The 23,113-nt window shown below is 39.8% G+C and overlaps 2 protein-coding genes across 2 annotated transcripts in view; both read right to left on the bottom strand.

Annotated features, from left to right (window-relative positions):
- Window positions 1-23,113, bottom strand: part of LOC149780752 (stimulated by retinoic acid gene 6 protein-like) — a 176,746-nt gene that overhangs the window by 9,755 nt on the left and 143,878 nt on the right. The window lies entirely within an intron of this gene.
- LOC149780753 (stimulated by retinoic acid gene 6 protein-like) overlaps window positions 1-23,113 on the bottom strand; it is a 205,759-nt gene that overhangs the window by 145,569 nt on the left and 37,077 nt on the right. Inside the window, exon 10 of the mRNA XM_089937827.1 lies at window positions 13,427-13,544. Within this exon, the coding sequence (XP_089793953.1) occupies window positions 13,427-13,544 (118 nt within the window). The remainder of the gene's footprint in view (window positions 1-13,426; window positions 13,545-23,113) is intronic.

Raw genomic sequence — 23,113 nt, 5'->3', positions numbered from 1 at the left:
GGCGCCCACGGCAGTCGCCCATATATATTCCGACACAAATTACAATGCTGCATTACTTAAAAGACTTTTGTATCACTAGCACAAAAGCGACAAGAATAAATAGTACCCAAAAGAATCATACAGGAACACCTGCGTTTCCCAAGTACAGAACACTCGCACCGAAGATCACAATGTTGTTTAAATGGTGTTTTATATGGGGGCTTCGATGATTTTCATTCACCCGACGTTGCCCTTGAGCAACAGTGATTTTTTTCAGAGAATGACAGTGACGGCTTTGTAGTTTGCAACTACAATCTGCGACGCGATATTTTAAGTATACAACAGACTACTTGACCAATTTGATGCGTTCGACGTTGAAGTAGTAGATATGATAAAGGCCAGTAAAGTCCTTCTGGCTTATAAGGAGTCATGAGTCCATGTATTGTTTGCTTCTAATGTAAATGAGTATTTAAGAGTAAGTGCGGGCTACGTTGTTGCTTGCGTTGTCAAAAAGGATTTCGTTGGAGGGTTTCTTATGGTCTTTTACCCCAGAAACATAAAGTTTATCAAATACCTTTGGATTACACTCGTGGTTATTTAACCATGTCACATCCTGGAATGCAACTAATATGCGTGGAAGTGCGGTAATGACCTGCTGAGCGATAATTTGCCAGGAAAACTTTCCGTTAATAACCGAGAGCTGGGCTTCTGTGGTATTGACATGAAAGGCCAATGTACTCATGCCTCCCTAAATTAATTTGAGCAGCTTTGTCTCCGCCACCAGCGACTGCATCCAAAAGGCAAGCTTTGAGAGTGCGACCCTACTTTCGGCTTCAGCAATGTTGCGGAAAATGTCGCCATCGTCGGTATCTTAATAAACCCGCGCAATTGTGTGCTTGGCGCAAAAGATGCCCTTTGCGCATGTTCCCGGTAGAAGCCGAAACTATGTTACAGTCAGTTATCATAATGTGTGCAAAATGACTGCACGCCGACTCGGAGAAGAATGCGTTGCGGGGATGACATTGCAAACTGATAAGATCATTGCAACTTTTCAGCCACTAATATACTTAAAGCTGTCATATATTGGTGCGGCAAAAGAATGTTTCCTAGACACGAATGCTAATTTTTGTACCGTCGCCCCTCAGGGCTGTAATCTGTCGCTAGATTTCCTGGTTCATAACGTCTTTTTAATAGTTACTCGTTGGTAGGTTTAAAACCTTTGAGATCGCGCTATTGTCGATAGAAAACATAAAGGTATTGTTTGAAGATCGTCAAAATGATAGGAGCAAATGTTCGGTCAGCTGATGTAGACTCAAACTGAAGCCAGGGCAATCTTGAGGTCGCATCCCATGGGGGCCACCACTGACTTGAGAAATAAGATGTCAAACGTCGGATTTTGTTTAGGTTCCTGACACCATATGTCTAGGTCGGGGACAGTATGCGCTTGAATGGTCTAAAGCCTGGCCGATACGTCCTCACCTATTGGTTTAATATTATTCCGAACGTACCGTTTGTGTCCATGTATGTATGTTGCCGTTCCGACAGTACTCTCATATGAGTCATAAACCTCGCCATGAACGCCTTTAATTAGCGCTCTAAATGTAACGTTCTCCATGATATTATCCTTTATCAGGCGGTAGCATATGGTATCTGTTTCATTGGCTAGCTAGAGGGACGTGTTACTGACCCAAAAAGACTATCAACATTTCGAAGCGTTTGGTAAGTTCGTCCGGGCCGCTGTATCAGGGGATCGTGGTAGCATTTTTAACTGCATGTTGGCCAGTTGTCTTCTATGTAATTTAGAATTCACCGTTTATCTTCCTTCAACATCAGCAGGTCTTCTTAGTTTTCCAGGTATCTCATCCCATGCAGCTATATCGCACGTAACTCCATATACTGGCGCCCTTTTACTTTAAACTTCTGAGGTTTTCTGTGCATGGATGACCTGTACTCAGGTAAGGGTGGCACTGACAAGCAGCATTGATACCTTCAGGCAGCCTTTCCAACGCCGACTGAGGTTCAATTACGCTGCCATGGACAGCCTGCAATACGCCTCGAACATACTCACGGATCTAATCGACGGCCTTTGTTACGTGGGCAGTAGCCTAAGCGGTGGCGTTTACTGGTTTGATCAGAGGTGAAAAGCACTTTGCGAATTCGAATGTGTCATCCGGTACGCGTTTAGCATATCTCTAAGCTTGATACGGCGGGCCACATACTCCGCTAGTATTCGTATCTTGTTTATCACGCTTGCCATTTTGGTAAATGACACATATTTCGAAACAGTTATAGTCTTTAAAATAATGTGTAAGAATTTAATCTGACACAACACACGCCTTATAAAGGCTAGCTTAAAACTTTACTGGGCCTATGCTGGTTAGATCTGTGGTAACGCAGCTGTTGGGTATGGAAGTTCTCTCGTAAAAGAAGCGACGAAACTCGTGCCAGTCCATGCCTACAGCACACAAAGGGCCACCATGCTCGGTTTGCCTTGAACTACCTTTGGTATCTAATGGCGTGGCGCTGAGCCAAGTACAAGTCGGCTCTCTGGTGTGGATCGATGCTGAAGACACGCTGTCATAAACGATGATGTCGTCTTGTCTGCACTCTAAGTCATCCTTGCCTGAGATCTCGTCGATTTTGGAGATAAACGTCACAAGCTCTTTAATGGCGACAAGTGCTTTGCTCGGCTTTTCACTCATGGTCTCTACGAGTATTTTGGCCTGCTCGAAAATGGCAGCGTTGTTGATTTTCAGCAGGATGTCTCACTTGTGGTCGTCAGCGCTGGGTGCAACTATATACAGTCAGTTCAATTTCATCCAGTGCGTCAGCAGGTTTATCAGCAGCTGCGTCTTTCCAAGGCTAATGAGCAGCAGCTGTATTCAGTATGCAAAAGTGTCCAAAGATGTGGTGGAGGTGAAGCAGTTTTATATCTTAAAAATCAATGATGTCACATATCGTCTGAGATGTAGACAAACGACTGAAAAAGTAGGCGGGCACGAGGTTCAGTTCATCACTGGGAAACAATTCAAGGAAATTTCGCGGTACACTGAGTCAAAGGTCCACCATCGTAGCACGTATTGCTGTTAGTCAACACGACAAGGCACAAGTACGCAAGCAAGACGGCAATATTGCTGCCAGCCATAAAAAGCTGCCGGAACGTCATTCTCTGAAGTGGCTGGACGCAGGCTCAAAAACATGTGCAACGCAACAGTGTCAAAGCCTTATCCAGCTAGATCATCACAAAGAGTATTTCAGGGACAATTGCGAGTGGCTTATTGCCTGCTACCTTGGCCAGCAAAGGCAAAGTCGACTTTACCTGTTCTAGGAATGGACTCAGTAACAAGAAGTGTACCAGTCATCGAATGAGTAGTGTCAGATCGCCGGAAGTTCGTCTACTAAAATCCTTATTTCATATTCTACCACTCGGCAGCACTGCAAGATAGTCGTCTTTATTTTTGCTGTTCATTGGTTCGGTGTGTCTGCTTCTTACACTCTGGCATCACCCTTGTCGTCCGTATTGTAGTCCATAGTAATTCGCTGATGTTTCTCGAGGACAGATATACGTGAACATACAGCTACCACAGGCCCTCCATCTTGCAAGCGAGTGGAATTTTAGGCAAAATGATGTCATGGATACGGAGGTGCCCCATCTCATGCCACTACATAGGTCTGTTTCTGTAAATTGAAAGCCTACCCCTAGACAACGTTGGTTAGTATCATGCTTCCCCACAATTGTGTAGATACAATACGTAACCATGGCAACCACAGTGTCGGTCAATGAGTAAGAAGCCTATAGAACAGGATGCGCATGCCGTTGAGGATGAGATGCGATATCGGCCGGTAGTCTTCTGAGATATCTTTGCTGTACCTGGTCAATAATTAGGTGGAGTTCTGCGTCAAGCTCTGTATGCAGGGGGGCTGTTGCTGTATGCTAAGACCTCGCTCTTGTCTTGGTAGAGCTGCCAACATGCTACCGTGTTATATCGTCTGCGGTTAGTCCGTAGACAATATTTGCTACGTACGCTTTGTCGCAGTCACTGATCTGCGAGCAGAGCAGTACAGCTTAACGAATATCTTCGTTGCATTATCAAGCACAATTTGTGCGAAACAAGCTATCTGAGGATTTAAAATTCAATCCCCTTTCCTTTGCATACATTAGTACTGTGCCCAAAGACAAAGTATTGTCTTGAGGGATATTAAGTGGGGTCAATGTTTGTAACCTCCACCAGGAAAATGCGGCCAGGAAAAAATGGACCATCTCGGTCTCTGCGGATAGCCAAAATTAGAATGCACAGGCAAAGATGGCAGTCTGACTATCATAGCTGTACAGGTGCGGAGAATGCGAATGCAAAGAAGGTTATTCTGGAACTATGTAATAAAAACAGTTGTTGTGGCCCAAGAGAGTAAGTGAGTCTTGGCTGTAGTGTGAGAGCGAAACCCGTAGGATCATTTCTTTGAAAAGCTGTTTCATCCATCCATTAACCTGTCGGTAGCGCTTCTCGGTTCAGCGCCGAACCGAAACAGCCTGGCTTGATATTATGAATATGATACAGCTCACGGATAAGATCATCAGGCTCCTTCCGGGTGATTCAAACCAATTCCGTGTATGCCTTTTCAAGGGCAGTAGTATGGAGGTCTTTCACGATGTTGTTGGCAGGGTTGATGGAGATGATCATCTCTTTAACTTTGCTAGGACGAAGCCATTCGCCGCTGAGCTGCTCTGTACTTTGGTGGCTGAGCTTCTACCTGGACAGGTTTGTTGTCGTAAAGCTGCTTAAATGTCTCAACTTCCTGTTAAATGTCTCAACTTCCTGTTATGAGGCACAAGTGCAAGGCCGGAGGTTCACGTCTTGCATTGTCGTGTGCAATGCGTTTCTTAGGCTTAAATATGCAAACAACATTGCCATGAATGTCGATAGCAATATAAGTTATCCACCACTTGCGCAACCCAACCTCTTCATCATCCCAACATATTTCCCAATGCTTGTTGTCTGCAGTGTAAAATGTATCAGAGCGGATAAGCTTGCACAATCCGTCGAAAGACATGTATTGATTGATGTTAGTCGGCGCATCTCAAGAGCAGTCTTGTACTAACCTAAAAATGCACAGACATATAATGAAAGTCTGGACTATCACTGATTGATCGTAAATTGATCACCCAATTGGGGTACACAGAAGTCTGAATTGTATGACTTTCCCGTAACTTCTTTTCTGGCCAATCAATTAGGTTATTTAGTGCCGAGGCGATTGGAGGAAAGCAACGTGCCCAATGACACAACAAGGTAGCTGACCCTGGCTGGTCCGGTGCTAGGATTCGACTCCGTACCCTTTCGGTTGTGCACTCACCGCTAAGCCAACGCGGCTACACGCAGAAATTTGACTGATGGTCTAAGCACGATGGATATCAAGATGGTTTTTTTACCCCAAGATTTCTTATGGTGCCTAGTTGGCCTTAAATAAAATGTATCTCGATATGATATTCAATATGAATGAATTATGATGTTGGTACATAGTGAAAATGGTGCCGTTTTGACATCCAGTATGTCGACCATAGTAGCCATCTTGAAAATCTTTTTATTGCTACTCTTCCTTAATGAAATATCATATCAACATAGTTTTATCAAAAAGCTAATTCTGATATCTACTGTGTCCAAATGAAAATGGTACTGATTTGATCTCAAATACTGCTGACACAATGAATATATTGAAAATCATCACTAATTCTCCTGAAGGGATAAACAAATAACACTGGTCAACAGTGAAATCATTACTGACTTGAAAAGGCCCTAATCTGTAGTATTTTGGTGTGCCGAACACGAATATAACCGTGAAAAATTTGTATTGGCTCTCGTTTTGAAGATATTCATATACCTCATTTTCTATGTTTCACTGTGTAAATTTCTCCAGTAGGACTGCAGCAACATCCGGAATAATGATGTAACATTGCATAATACCATCATGCTCACATCATCCACAGTTGATTGCATCATTTTCTGATGCAATGCAATACTAATGCCATGCGGCTGCTGAAGTAAGTTGACGTCAGCAGTGTACTATACATGTGTAGGCCTATTATACTAATGCCAGGCAGCTGCTGAAGCTGACGTAAGCAGTGTACTATATAAAGCCCAATCAGATAGGTTCAGCATTTAAAATATTTTAGACGTTGTGCGAGACAGTTCAAGCTACTGTTACATAAAACTTATTATTTTATCCATTTACGTACAATAAAGAACAGTAATGCCTCGAAAGTGTGTTAATACCGCGGACAATTTTTGCTATATTTGTGGGGAAGTGACATTTGCCAACCAGAAGAAAAGTATCAATTCTCAAGTGAAGAAGGCATATCATCTTTACTTCGGATGCAAGGTTGGTGACCAAGACAAGCCTTGGGCTCCGCATATATGCTGTGCTACATGTACAACACAGCTTTCACAGTGGTTGAATTGCAAAAGGTCATCAATGCCGTTTGCAGTCCCAGTGGTGTGGAGAGAGCCAAGCAACCACCTAAGTGACTGTTACTTCTGCTTGGTTCCTCCTCTTTCCGGCGGAATAACGAAGCGAAAGAAGTCGAGAATAGTCTACCCAAACATTCCGTCTGCATTGAGACCAGTTCCACATGGTGAGGGACTTCCTATTCCAGAACCTCCAGCAGAATATTCTCTTGATTCATCTGACGAAGACAAAGGTGAGTCGACCTGTTCTTCTCCTGGTCCATCAGCATGCAGTGATCCAGATTTTCACTGTGGTGCATCATCAACCCCACACAGAATAACACAGGAAGAACTAAATGACCTGATTCGTGATTTGGACTTATCAAAGAACAAGGCAGAATTGCTAGGATCAAGACTCCAACAATGGAATCTTCTAGAAGAAGATGTCACAATTACTGCATATCGAAAGCGCCACCAGCAATTGGAGCCTTTCTTCAGAAAGGAAAGTAATCTGATATTCTGTTCCGATATTGAGGGCCTCATGAATGCTTTAAAAATCACTCATGACCCACAATAATGGAGACTATTTGTGGACTCTTCGAAACTGAGTCTCAAGGCTGTGCTTTTGCACAATGGAAACATTCTTCCATCTATTCCAGTAGCGTATGCTGTCCACATGAAAGAGACATACGATAACTTAAGGCAGCTACTGAATTCCATTGAGTATAACAAGTACAGCTGGCACCTCTGTGGTGATTTGAAGGTAGTTGCCCTTTTAATGGGACTGCAGCAAGGATATACAAAATACATGTGTTTCTTATGCGAGTGGGATAGCCGAGCAAGGGAAATGCACTACATGAGGAAGGAATGGACTCACAGGCAGAATGTAGCCATTGGAGAGAAGAATATCCAACACCCAGCTCTGGTTGAGGCTCAGAAAATCTTGCTACCACCCCTTCACATCAAACTAGGTTTGATGAAGAACTTCGTGAAAGCCATTGACCGGACTTTGCCAGCATTCCGATACCTGCATGAAAAATTCCCTCGACTCAGCGAAGCAAAGATTAAAAAGGGAGTTTTTGTGGGTCCTCAGATTCGAGAGCTTTTCAAAGATGACCGGTTCAACAACTTGCTGGAAGGTGACGCGAAACAAGCATGGAATGCTTTTCGCCTAGTTTCTACAAACTTCCTCGGAAATGTTAGGGCAGAAAACTATAAGGAACTAGTAGAAGACATGTTGATGAAGTATAAGAAACTTGGCTGCAATATGTCTCTAAAGATTCACTTCCTTCATTCCCATTTGGATTTCTTTCCTAGCAACTGTGGTATTGTTAGTGATGAACACGGCGAACGTTTTCATCAAGATATCGCAACAATGGAACAAAGATACCAGGGAAAATGGTCCACTACAATGCTGGCTGACTACTGCTGGACACTCCTCAGAGATGCTCCCGAACAGCTGTACAAGAGACAGGCGAAGAAATCTAAGATGTAGTCAATGACTTGATTTTTTATAGGTAGGCTATTACAGTTGACCTTTTACTATTGGAATGCATTTCGTTATGTAAACATTAATTTCTTGCAGATTACAAAAAAACTAGAGCCAATTTTGCAATTTGACTGTCATATTCGTGTTCAGCACATAAAAATTGATAAGAATTGACTAATTTTATTTCAGTAACATGACTTTTGTAAAAATTTGTTCTCCAGTGTAACCCGAAAGATTTCTAATTGTGTCTTGTTTATCTTAAATGAAAACGGTGCCGATCTTTTGTTCAATCTGGCTGCCACAATGGCTAATTTAAAATTATTATCGCTCAAGAATATCAGAGATGGATTTAATACTCAGCAGTGGAAATGATGAAACGGTCTTATCTTGAGATGCTGAAAATTCGTTTCGGAAATGAGAGCGTCAGTTCCTTTGAAGGAAATGCTAGAATTAACTTACGTAATTTATTCCATGATAAGGCGAGGGATCGAACCCAATATATAAGTTTAAGTAAAAAGATATATGCAAAATGTTATTTCATCGTCATATAATTGGAGGACGTGTTGAACTGTGAAAGGGTGGTGAATCATCTTGGTACTATTTACGGGGACGACAGAAGGTACCAATAGGTAGAGCCATTCTTCACCAGCCAATTGTCGTCCATTCATGCGTTCCACAAGGATGTGGAACAAAGTGGATCGACGATTCTTTTGATTAGTGAAGGTGAGATAATGTATGTTTCCAGATCCTTTCACAAAACTACGCAGAAAAAAAGATAAGCACAAGTTTTAGCATGGAAATGAAACATTGTTAATACTGCTGTTTTTAGTGGAAAAGTGATACCTACTACTATGTCTAGCTATCGACTATTGCAATACCTCCTGCTATATCTAGCTATCGACTATTGCAATACCTACTGCTATGTCTAGCTACCGACTATTGCAATACCTACTGCTATGTGTAGTATCGACTATTGCAGATGAGACAAAGCAGCTTGAAATAGGGTATTTTACTTGATTGCTATATCAATATCATTTTATCTCACCTTCTTTTGGATTTCGACATAAAGACCATGGCCAGCTTCTTTTTTCAAAAAGAGGTAGCCGTTTTAATCAGAAAGAGGAAAAGGAAAACACCTAAATATTGTTTTGAGGGGAATGGGATTATCATCAATCACGATCTTTATCATTAGCAGAATACGGTATGTAGAGATATCTTTCATAAAACTTAAGTACGAGTTACATATACTTACGCTATGGTTTTAATCGGGCCAAGAAAAGAACTGGGCAACTTTCCAGTTATGGGTAAAACGAGAAACACTGCCACAATCATTCCGAGGATGGTAAAAGCAGTATACAGAATTATAAATCCTGAAACAGGAGTCGTCGTTTATATTAAATATAGGTTATCAGTACTGATAATGTTAAACTCTAATAAATCTTTCGTCTAGCTCAAAACATAAGTGGTGTGGAAGACAAGATAATCTTCTTGGTCGAAATATTCTACAAAACAGGTTAATAAATTGTTTTAAGAAATGAACTTCATATTGTACAGGTTTTTCTTGAAGGCTGCTCAAACATAGCGTGTATTCGATTTTCAAGATTTATGACTTCATGAATGCTTTGTTGAGTTTTGAAAACAATAACGAATCTTAATAAAAAAAACAGTACTATATCTTAACCTTTGTTTATAAATATTGTCAAAACACACAAGAAGGGCACATCAATACAACAAGTAGTTCCTTTCTTGTGTTGTGAATTGATACTGTTCTAGTTTTCGGCATCACAAAAAGCGATTTTAACCAATTTAAATTCTGGTTAGAAAGGACTAGTACGCTTTTTTTGTAATTTCTGTGATATATTACTGCTACTAATATTACTTGTATTTTGTTATGGTAATCATGATAAAGAACATGTTGGAATAACATATTTATTTTTCAAGACAATATCCTTTAATTCTAAATCATGTCTGTTTAGAACTCCAAAAATCTTGTAAAAATACAGTAGTAAATAAAACGTTTTCCACGCTTAAACTGCATGTATGTATGCATGCGTGCATGGGTACGTACTTATGTATGTATGTATGTATGTGTATGTGTGTGTATGTGTGTGTATGTCTGTATGTTTGTATGTATATTTGTATGTATGTGTGTGTATGTCTGTATGTATGTATGTTTGTATGTATGTTTGTATGTATGTTTTTATTTGTGCTTAACGAACCACAGCACAAATATGGCTATATGGAGGAAATTAAAAGTAAAGATCTAAAAATATAAAATTATTCGTTGCACAAAAGCATTAGCAAGATAAGTCTTCCTGATAAATGTAACATACAGGACTGCAATATGAAAAGTACGGATGTTAAAATTCTATAATTTTCCCAAAATATAAAATGTAATGGCAAAAATATAAAATCCTTAAAAGACATAGTAAAAATTGGTAAACTGCATTCCCTCAAAAAGTCCAAAAATTCTCGCGGATGGTACATGATATGATAAAGATTCTTCAATGAATTGATGGAGAAATAAATAAATGAATAAATGATGGGGATAAATTGGATGTTCTTACCCCATAACATATATGCAATTTGTGATCCAGAATAGGTCAGGTTTCGTGACTGAAAAAAAAATTAAAATAAATAAATAAATTAATAATAATAATAATAATAATAATAATAATAGTGTAATAATAATAATAATAATAATAATAATAGTGTATTTTTGTAATATATACCACGGGTACATAATACATGTCCATACATCATGCGGTACAATATGATGCTTTTGTGCGTAACAAATCTATTGGAAGTGATATACATGAAAGTAATCATTATTGCATTTTTCGAATTGGATGAGATGCAAGTATATATTACACATTAATTACACAAACGAATTTCAGGGAAACCCTAGAACTTGCATGAATCAAGTTTTTGGTATTGATCTAGAATCTTATGTAGCAGGAGTCATTGATAAAACGGTTTCTCTAATCTTTAAGGCTTTTGTAATAAATATTGATAAATTAGTCATCAGAATTTTATTAGTATCATTTTGTATAAAAGACCTAAAAAAATTTTTAAAGTTAGATTTTTTATATACAAAGGGAAGTAAATATTTTCTTAGTATTTCTCCATATAGCGGTCAAGCAGTAATAAAATGGAATTCATTTTGGATGTTAAGGTTACAAATTTGACACAATCGTTCCTCAAGGCAAACACTTTCATATCTTCCCGTGTTACCTCTGATTGGCAAGTTCCCCACTCTGCGCATAATGATTATATAACAAAAATCGCTATCTCCAAACAATTTTAGGTATCTGACAAATGAATTCTACTTCCAATGACCTATATATAAATGCAGTCTTTCCATCGACTTAATCTCATGCTGCAGCTTTTGCCAAAAAATATCTTCACATCTCTGGCTGAACAATCTAAGAAATATATTTTCATCATTGACAACCTGAGGACACCAAACAATGCCAAATCCAAATGTAAACAGAAGCCTTTTAACATTGTTAGCCTAGCGATCACTACCCCCCCCCCCAATCTTAACTGTAAATTGTAGCATTGTTTAGGATCTCTGTCTGCTGGCATTTTTTAGTACTCTTAACCGATATTTCAAAATACGTTTATATGTTATACACTGCATACAAGCTGTCTTCGCGTCAAACAGACGATGCAATCCAGTTACGGGTAATCTGCCAAATTTTGAAAGACTTTGCTTCAAAATATGCATAGCCTTCAGCGCCTGTAAGGACAGAGTTTCTGGCACATATACCAAGATTTTTTTTTTGATGAAAAATATCCATCCTAAATACTTATAATATGGTTCAATCTTTACCTCTGTATGGTCATAGGGCCACTTTTCGTAAGTTCTGAGATAGCCACCTCTGCGAAATACAACCACTCTTGTTTATTTCCATATTCAATTTTAATTTCTACTTTGGGCAATAATAATAATAATAATAAATAATAATAATAATAATAATAATAATGATAATAATAATAATAATAACAATAATAATAATAATATACAGGAAGAAAAAGAGGAAAATTATGATAATAATTATCCCTGCACAGTGCAAGTTTTTTTTTTATCTGACATGTGAGCTGAGCATGAATCACGTGCGTGACTTGAATAATTTAAAACTGCAAAAACAAAAATAATAGAAGCCAGATCATACATTGTTTGTTTGTTAATACAAAGCGCTCATTTAGTCGCATTAAATATTTCGTGTTTCTGAATAAATACATTAATCTGGTCTAAAATATCACTTACCACTATAGAGGATGCACCGATGTCCTCCTTTTTTATCAAGAATTTAGAGTAGTCTCCCTTGTAAAGCCTTTTGATGTCTGCTCGATAACTCAGAAGGATCCCAGTTACATTTACCAAGGTCACTAAACCAGACAAAATCAGTCCAATGGCCGACGACGCTTAAAAAGAATTTAAACAGAGGACTACTGGAATGTTGTGGCTTCATGGAAAATACTTGATGAAAGAACAAAAGTTCATTCTTATGCCAACACTATTTTCACAGATGTTATTTCTCTAACTGATTCTTGCACAATCCATGATACTGCGTTGGACATGATACGTATTTGTAATTTTTAATTTCAGTGATAAGTCATTTATGTATAACAATTTCCATGAATCCCATTGTTTCTTGCAATTTTGTTTTATTGATAAATGTAACAAAATGCTTATAGCTAAACACACAATATCAAAAACTAAGACCAGCTCTATAGCTAATGTTTATCAAGAAAATAAATACTCTTTCATGTCCGAAATTTAAAAAATCTGAATGTTTACAATTATATAAAAATGTTTCCTTGCGTAAATATCACAAGTTTTATAACTCTTTTTGCGGCGCCAGTGACAAATCATTCATGGACAAAATATAGAAACTACTATCTGAAAGTTATTTAAACAAAAAAGTCAAAAGATTGAAAATTTAAAATAATGAACATGACGAATTATTGAAAAAAAAAATACCACACTAAATTTACATGCAAGAAGGTGTGACAAGCAACTGAAACCCTAACCTTGTAACCATTACTGTACAGTAGTAAAGTAATGAACCATCATTACTGGAATCAGATCAACTGATGGACTGTTGACCGGTTTTGAACATGCGTTTTGCATAAAATATGCATGTAATCGCTGCTTACATAAAAGAACATGAAACATGCTATTTATTTTGCATGAAAGCTTATCTGCTATGGGTGCAAACGTTATAACACATTTGCTTCATGGCTTAAAGAAGCAAAAATTATATTATTCTTGTTTACAGTATGATGTAATCGCGCTAACCAATCGTTTTATATATTTGTTCAATGATCGCTTTTTAAAGTTTTGGGCATTTCATGCAAACAAATGTCCCTTTATAAATTTGTCCAATTTTATGTTTCGTCCTTTCAGTCTTTTGTCATTTTTAAGTTTCATATGACATAGGACACGTCATTTTTGTTTTCTTAATTATTTTCTCTTTCAACTGTTTGCCATGCACCCCTTTTAATCTCGTACCTGCAACAACATCCACTAGAGAAATAAGTAGATCGTCATTACTTGAACCAAACGATTTGATGAACTCTTTACCGCTCTTGACCACGTCTTTTGTATAAAATATCCAGGTAATCGCTACCTACACAGAAGAACATAAAACTTGTTATTTATTTTGCAGCAAAGCTTTAATGCTAGGTATGGAACAATTAAAAATACATTCACTTTAGAGCATAGAAAGCACATCGTGTATTTATTATTATTATTATTTACTGTATGATTTGTAATTCACCTACCCTAGGCTTGTCTTCACTACGATGAAATGAAGTCAGAATGAATCTAACAGCAGCAGGGGGGGGGCGAATCGGACATTTTGTCCAAACGTCATTTGGCTTAATTAGTACTTTCTGCACTCAGCGGATCCGGTGTCGTCAGCGCCTGGTAAAAAAAAAAACGACGTCGTCGTCGTTGTCATCGTCGAGGGGCCAAATCGACAATTGTCCGGAACGTCATTTGGTTTAATTAATACCTTCTGCGCGCCGATCCCAGCGTCGTCAGCGTCCGGTAAGCACATCGACGACCGCGTCGATGTCATCGCCCCCCCTGCTGCTAAGTGGTTATTTGCAATTTAACCGAATATTTGGTCAAGTCCGATACGATATCGTGTCCGAGGATCATGTAAATTTATCGTTACAAATCCATGTGGGGTCGACTGAGCATGACTAAAAAAGTTTCGAAAAACATTAAAGTCCATGTCACCGCCGCACCATGTCTGCCAAATATTTCGTAGCGTGTGTGTATCAACGCCGTTGAATACAGCAAGAATATTACAGTTGTCTCTGATTACTTTTGGAATCTGAGTGTATCGTTGAGTGACATATATCACGTCAGTGTTTTTATGCCTGCCTCTGGAAAATATCCTAGCTGGGTTTTTTTGATTGTCTAACATAACATCATCGTACACGACTAGATTGTTAACGTCGCCATCAATATCATCGATACCTGGTGCATCATTGATATCTGTAATAAACTCGATGACATTTTTTTTAGCGATCGCTGATGCATTCTCGTTGAAATCTTTCAACACCTCGTAGCATCGTTGATCATCTACGCTAGGGGCTATTAAATACAACTTATCCCACTTCATCCATCTCATTATTAAATTAAGTAACAATTGCGTCTTGCCGGATCCAGATGGTCCGATGATAATCATCCGGATCGAGTTTGGTAACGCTGCAACATGCTTAACTGGTTCTCTTGTTTTAGTCGCTGAAAAGTCAATTATATTCATGTCTCTATACATAAATTATGGATCTATATTGTGTAAAGTGTAGAGTGCGTACTGGCACAAATGATATGACAACCGCTACAACAAGAAATAACAGATCGGCGCTTACTGGCAAGTGTGTACAATGCGGTACAAAGAAATTTAGATTTATTTCTATTAAACCCGGGGATGTTTTAAAAAAAAGCGAGGAGGTGATATTGCAGCCAGGTTATCAAAACTCCCCGGAACACCGTGGGCAAAGTATCCAGGAGAAAAGCACCTTCCAGGATATAGCTACTGTGGCCCCGGAACACGATTAGATATCAGACTCGATGATCAAAATCAGCCCAAACCCGGTGAGTATCCAACAAACGCTATCGATAAGGCGTGTCATGCTCATGATGTTGCTTACAAAAGTAGCGATTTGCAACAGCGTCATATCGCGGACGTAAACTTAATTCACGCGTTAAATGCTATTCCTGATAAATCCGTCAAAGAAAAATTGGCCTCATGGTTGGTAAAATCGGCTATGAAAGGTATATTAATGATGGGCGCTGGTAATTAATAACAATATGGAATCCATCTATTATTCTCCGAGAGGATACTGGAAGGGGAAGGCCGCAATTGGTAAGCTTGCAAGCGCTGCAAAAGTAACGAGGACCACTGCGGCTAATTGGTTATCCAAACAGGCTATATGGCAAATTTATCTACCACCGCCTAAACAAATCAACTTTTCGCGCTTTGATGTCAGCGTACCTAATGAAGTTCATCAGGCTGATATACTATTTCTGCCGCATGACAACGGTTACAAATACGCGCTAACCGTAGTTGATGTTGCGAGTCGATACAAACAAGCGGAGCCGTTAAAAACAAAGTCAGCAACTGAAGTAGCCGATGCGTTTGAAAGAATTTATCGAAGAGGTCCTCTGCGCTGGCCAAATCTATTACAAGTTGATCCCGGTAGTGAATTTCGCGGCGCTGTTCTATCAACGCTGAAACATCATAGCGTCGCGATACGACGAGGTCATACTGCGCTACATCGTGATCAGGCAATTGTTGAACGATTCAATCGGACTGTTGCTGAACGGTTATTTGGATATCAATACGCGAAGGAATTCATCCAAGAAAAACGATCTCGTGAATGGGTCAAAAGGTTGCCAGGCGTAATTGCCGCGTTAAATAACGAGATTACCCGAGCAATCAACATGAAGCCCAGCGACGCGATTAAAGAAAAGTATATACCCGGAAGATCAAAAATAGATAGCGTTTCCAAGCCGATTCTCGGCGATGTCACTGTTAGATATCTGTATGAACCAGGAGAGCTTGAAGGCGGTAAAAAAAGAGCTACTGATCCTATTTGGAGTGTTACCACACATAACATATCAACGATAACACGATCAACTGGTAGACCACCGATCTATAGACTGGATTCAACTGCTCCTCAGCGCGGATTTACACGCGAGCAACTACAAGTGATACCTGACGATACTCAATTACCCCCGCGTGGTCTTAACTAGCGCCGTTGCGTCTATTGCACTCAAGAAATGTCAACCTCACATTGTTTTTGACATGACCGAGACTGTTATCGATCCTGTCCACGGTAAATTGGCGAGCGTCTTTATCCGAATAGCGCCAACTCATTATACAATTGCAACTCGCGCAGTGATTATTCTGTTGTTGTCGTAACGCAATTATTAATTCGGCATCAATATCAAAATGCCGCTGTTTTTTTTTATCCTGTTGGCGGTAACCCGAGAGTTTTCTATCAATGACGCTTGCATCGATGGTGACTCCGTCACTGACTCCGTCACTGACTCCGTCAATAACAATTCTTCGAAGCTGATTTATCCTTCGTACTCTGGACACTGCAAGATAGACTAGATTCGACCATTCGATGCGATTATCAACCATCCAAACAATTGTATCCGTGATAGTCAGTCCCTGCGAGGAATGTATTGTCGTTGCGTATCCTAGTGTCCACGGGGATTTATCAGCACGTAGCACGTCCTCGACGACGCTGATATCAACGAGCACGATATCATTCAGCACGAGAATTTGTTTTTCTGTCCGGCCCGGGATTTCAACTTCAATGTTCTGCCGCTGTGTGTCCGCGGGTCTATAACACAACGGCACTGGACGCGTTGGAAACTTTTCCTTATGCAACGCAAACAACTTCCGCTGAAGTGTGTCTCTGACTATCTTTCTACTCGCTACAATCAAATCGTTTGGTCTCCATGTTTCCCAGAATTCATTTAACGGTGTTTCCGGAATCACCTCGCGGATTATTTCACATTGAATTCTATCTGGCTGTAATCTGATTAATTTTTTAACCTCGCGCAGTTGTTCATCAAGTGCCCGGTAATCAGTATCGGTTTCTTCATAATAGTCCACAAAACCCTTTAACCAATCATGTGGACCCTCGCCGACAAATGGTGGTGGTTGGCCATGGTCGCCACACATGATTACCGCTGTATTCGCGCGCAGCAACCACTCAAGAAACATTTGTAAAACGTCTAACGAAACAGTACATATTTCGTCCCAGATGATAACCTCAGGAATAAATTTTTCACCCATTCGATCAGGAGTCCACTCACCGCCGCTGTATCGAAAAAAGCTGTGATAAGTAACGGCGTCAACATTTCGTTGTTTTATCTCTCGCGCTAGTCTATGGGTCGGTGTAAGCACGATTATACTTGCCCGCGTTCGAAATAATTCAATTGCCCGAGTCGTCTTTCCCGACCCGCCACAGCCGCTTAAATAAACCGTCTTGTGTCTACAAATTGGATCAGAACACGGTGGTGCATTAGACCATTCTGACAATTTATCACCGCGTAGGTAATTGTTTTCAACGGCGACATCTGCTGACGGGGAATAATCGCGTCGTATTTCATTTTTAATTCTCCATGTACCCCAACTCTCGTCCGGACTAGTAAACTCGGGTACGTTTTCCTTATACGCTACGTCAACATAAAACGAATCAACGGCTACTCTAACCGCGGTGTCAGGAAATCTATTTATCATCGAGAATAAATTGATAGCGGCGTAACCCAGCATAGACGCCCTCAAATGCGGGTATGCCGGGCTGTCTCCATCGCTGTAGGTAACAACTGTACCCAACCTTGTTTCATTGGACAAGAAAGCTGTTTCGCAGTTCACGTATCTATTTTTCGCCACTGCGTCCTTGATTACGAAATCATATTCTGCGTCATCTATAATCAGCCGTGAGCAATATCGTTTGTAGTCGTGGTTTTTTCCACCTTGTGTGAACTTACCAATTATTCTTCTACCGAGATCTTTTGCCTCGCGGTTTCGTTGGTTGAATATCCTCCTGGACCATTCGATGATATATTCCTCGTCGGCATCGATGTGTTTTCTGGATTCGTCAATTATGCTATCTAGACGCTCCGGTTCTGGTAACCAGACTTCAGTCTGCGCCTGGTATGATATAATCGCGTCACTGACAATCAACGATACAAGCATGCTACAATCAATCATGTACCGTAGCAACGCTATTGGCAGCCACTTCTTTTCAGCCATGTGTCTACCGATCCAAATATAGCAACAGCGATGAAGTCCTGCCGCGAACTCAAATGATACTATGCGAGCGAATCCGGTTAAATCAAAATCAGGCAGTGGTCCATTAATAGCAACACGAGTCATTTCATGTCTGGGGTGTCCAAATCGTTTGAAATACTCAGCGGCGGATCCATACCCGAGAAAACTCGCTGGATAACAGGCAACCATATCAACCGAGATCATAGCGTCGCGGCTGTATTCAGTGTTCCATAGTCCACCGTGATAGTATTCCAAACAACTGGATTGTACATCCGGTAGAAATTCCTTGCGCGTTGGTCTCCACGCATTTTTCCTCGCTGCAACATGAGCTACAACCGATGGAATCGTAAAACAATTTGTTAGCAGTTGTTCATCATGCTCTTCAAATTCCATGGCGGTTTTTTTCATCCTGTTGTGAAATGCTTCAGTGCGATATAATTCGCCGTTTGGTCTTACAAACTGATCAAAGGTATCAGCGCTGCGAAGTAACCACACTGATACAGGGTCGTTTTTACACAAATAAGCGATAGCATCAAATAGTTTCCTCTCCGCGAGAAAACCATCTTGTATAAATTCCCCCGGGATATACTTTACCGTTCTATCCCGTGGAAACACTGTGATCGCGGGCGTCCATGCGTGTTCGTTATGATCAATAATTTTGATTGGGGCTCCCTTCGATTTATACTTCGATTCGTATAATACTTCACCGGTTATCGTTGTAACGGTTATTGGAAATCTCAACGACGTTTCTAATCTCGCTATGTCGCTGATGGTCGCTCCACGCTCTTTTACGGTTAGTTCCCACTGGTTGATTTTGCTACGTCGTAAATCAGTCAATTTGTTTCCTCGACATGCATTTGTAAAATGCTCTATTATTCGTTCTGCTACACAATTTATCCCCGTTGACTGTTTCATCGGTTTCAGTTTTCCGTTATCAGGTTTCTTATTTAACGGGTATATTCCATAAACAACTGCTGTTTCAGGATACGCTCGTTCATAGTATGGTCTGTCAATTCCGGTTAACAACCCCGGCTTGGAGTCGCGGCTAACAATGACTGTTTTCTTGTCGCTGAGAACTGGTTCAAATTTATCACGTATGATCCAATCACCTGATTCCACCCGGACAATGAATTTTACTCTGAAGAAATACTTTTTACCGTCAAGTTGTGATATTATCGTTGCTGCGCGGTTGTCGTTCATGGTAGCATCAACAACGCCATCAATTCGAAATGTTGACCAACTATGAGATGCACCATCACGCTTGAATTCATCGATACAATCGCGTATTTTACTCAACAGGGTTCTATCGTTTATTAACGCTTTTGGTGCGTCCTTGAGGACTCTATCAAGATTGAATTTAATATTTTTCCAGGGCTTAATTACTGCTAATCTCTCGAACTCATCCATATAATTAAAACAAGTATTTAAATAAAAGAATATAGTATAATGAATAAATGCAAATGGTTGATGATTGGGTCGATAACCCCGTGCAATAAATCATGTAGAGGTGAATTCTGCGGGTATCATTTACAAAGCGTTCGTAATGGTTCTCTTGGCCCCCTCCCGTGCTTGGTTTGTCACGTCGGTGTAAGAGGAAAATCGCAGTTGTGTATTAATTGTGGCGGAAAGCGATACAGGGAACTAAAACGCTATTATGACAAACGAATTAAAAACGCCGTCATTGACCCCACCGCTGACTCCGTCATCAAAACCCCCCAAGACTATGTTGAAAGATTTATAATTAAACCAAATAATAAATTAGACAAGTAGTATTATTATATAAATGGACCAAGAATTTCAGCCGCATCCCCTGCTCGTCAATTACGAGGCATCTCGCGACGGTATTGTTAAAAACCGCAGACTAAAAAAACCGGTTGGATGGAAAAACAATCACGGGTATTTAATGTTTACTGCTGGAGGGAAAAAATATCTCTGTCACAGAATCATCTATGAATGTTTCCACGAATTGATCAAAGATAGTCTCGTTATTGATCACATTGATTCTAATTATCAAAATAACAGACTGTGTAATCTGCAAGCTATCTCTCAGAGTGAAAATATTAAAAAAGGCCAGACTGGTAAGTACTCAAAAGCAGCAAGGGGCGTCAAATCATTTGATACATCAACGCACGAGGAAAAAATATTTCAGTCAATGAATGAGGCAGGAAAATATTTTGACATTTGTAGCGCCTCAGTACGATTTGTTGCAGAACGAGTATATCAAACAGCTTTCTCAAGTAAAAACGGACATAGAATTCGATTTTCATATCTGAAGGGGGATAACTCGTGAGGGTATGACGAAGTCGCCATGATAGAGTTATGCTGTCACGTGATTGCAAATAGTCGTCTGTTTCAATGTAAATGAGTTACCTATGCGCGTTCACCTGGAACGCACTACGTGCTTATATTTTTTAAAAACTCGTTATTTGTTAGGTGCGTCCGTAGTCCGATGCAAACATGTTTGACTATGAAACTCGAGTCAACAATTTACGGGTTCGCGCCTCGCAGCGGGCAATTGCCTGGCGGGAAACGGTTAGATGTTTTTTTTTCTATATAATTGGGGGGGAGGGGATAAAGCCCCCTTCGTTGAAGTTCAAAACGAACCAAAACGCAGCCCACACACTATCATTCATAGTGTGCGCGGTTGGTTTTTTCCAACTACGCAACCATGATTGATTTTTATGGGTTGCGTTTTGGTTCGGTTGAGTGCAAACCACGCCCCCGTCATTGTTTGTACTGTCCATAATTAAGTATATGTATGCCTGTAATCTGCCACAAACACTTCTGCAACATCGAGTGGAGATTTACGGCATTGTACTGTCCATAATTAAGTATATGTATGCCTGTAATCTGCCACAAACACTTCTGCAACATCGAGTGGAGATTTACGGCATTGTACTGTCCATACAAAAAACGGGGTCAAAAATGACCCCCCAATAATTTTATTAAAATTTTTGATATTAGGAATAAGATGTTTATAAGAATATGGATCCCCAAGACATCAATAATATATTAACTGAGATTTCAAAATTAAAAAATCAAGGAATTGTATTATCTGATAGGCTCAACAGCGAGGAAATATTATCCGATTATGAGGTTATAAACGAGCAATCGAAGCGGGGGCGTTTTACGCTAGCCCGCGAGTATTCTTTTATAAAACGATTACAACATACAATTAATGAGAACCTGTATGGCAATGACGTAAGCGTATTCATTGGGTTATTCACTGCCGTTGAAACAATACGAAAAAAACTCGGGCAGCTTTATGAAAAACGCCGCGAGATCTCTAGTAAGATTAAAAACATTAGGAGGATTATAGACGAAACCCCTGTGGGAGCCTCAGCTTGAAGATACCTGTGCCCACGTCGCGTGACGAAGTCGGCATACCAATGTAACATTATATACATGTGATGTGAAAAAGTAATGGTTTATTTTTTTTTCGATAAAGTCGTACTATAACGTTTTTAATTACCTATCCATATACACACAATGACACAACTTTCGCTTCGATATATTTCTGCCACCATGGAAAGACTCGGCGGAAAATTAGAAAATTTTATTTGAAATTGCGGATCAATTTACAATAATGGTAGGTGAATCACTTACTACTCGGCTAGCCAGAGAGCGGCTAGCAGCGCTTAAAAAGTTTATACCGTTACGAGACAGAGTGAGAGAAAAACTTCAAACGCGGCAACAAATGCAAACTGATTTTGCTGTTGGAAGTGAACAGTTATTTGCCCCGGTAACTAAAGCGACTAAGGATGTTACAGCGGCAACAGAACGAGCAATATATGGAGATATTCCTAAGGAGGGCGAGCGACGAGAAGTGCCTCTTCTTCCTGTACTTGAAAAGATAGCAGCAGAGACCGAACAAACAAAAAAGTCTCTGGAAACACTTCCCGTGGATATAACAACTACTGGACAGCAACAACGACAAAAAGAACGAGTACTAGAAGAACTACGACGACAAGGTGATACTAAAGAAGAGGAAGGAGACGTTACTATAGAAAAAATATATTCACCACAAAGTATATTTACACACGATGTATACAATAAAATTAAAAGTTTAGATGTCACTGAATTAGCTAGATTCACCGCGCTGAATTTTTAACCTGATCTAAGAGAAAACGCTGTAAACAAAATGTATAAAGAGTACATAAAAAATGACAAGAATTGGATAAAAAAAGTATACCTGGCAAAACGCGGCAAATTTAAAATCACAAAAAATATTCGCAATGATTTCGAGGATTTTAAAAAGATGGTATTGAGTAGAGTGGATAAAGAAAAGTCAACTGGATTTCTTGGTAAATGGGACACAACTAAAGAAACAACTGGAAATGGATATTTAGGCAGCGGCTTAGTTGGAAACGCTAGTGTTACTTGTCCTGGTAATGTTCTCAGTGATATATCACGGCTAGAGGTACTAATTGGAGGAAAACGAGCCGGAAATAACTCTCCGGAAATAATCAATGAGGCCGCTGATATTTGCAAGCGGTTATTTGCAGGCGGTATCATGGACATTAATGCATATCGAACGCTCATAGACGAACTCGTGGATGATTAAAAAAATTATAAAATTATAAAATTATCGTTTTTGTTAATTTTTGACTGTTTTTGGCCATTTTTTGACTGTTTTTTGCCATTTTTTGACTGTTTTTTGCTAATTTTTGAGGGCAAAAACCCAAGGAAATCATTTAGAGAAAATCGATATTTTTCTGAAAAATCGAGAAAAAAACGACTATAGGCAACAAAAAACGACCAAAAATGACTAGAAATCAAGAAAAAACCAGAAAAAAACCGGATTTTTATCGAGGGCAAAAACCCAAGGAAATTTTGATAAAATTTATTCCGGTTTTTGATTCGGCGGGGGGGGGGTGATCAATCACTGG

The sequence above is a fragment of the Sinohyriopsis cumingii genome, chromosome 16 (assembly GCF_028554795.1).
Source record: "Sinohyriopsis cumingii isolate HCF-2022 chromosome 16, ASM2855479v2, whole genome shotgun sequence".
Taxonomy (NCBI): domain Eukaryota; kingdom Metazoa; phylum Mollusca; class Bivalvia; order Unionida; family Unionidae; genus Sinohyriopsis; species Sinohyriopsis cumingii.
The sequence above is the reverse complement of the archived record's forward strand: the minus strand, read 5'-3'. Positions and strand labels throughout refer to the sequence as shown.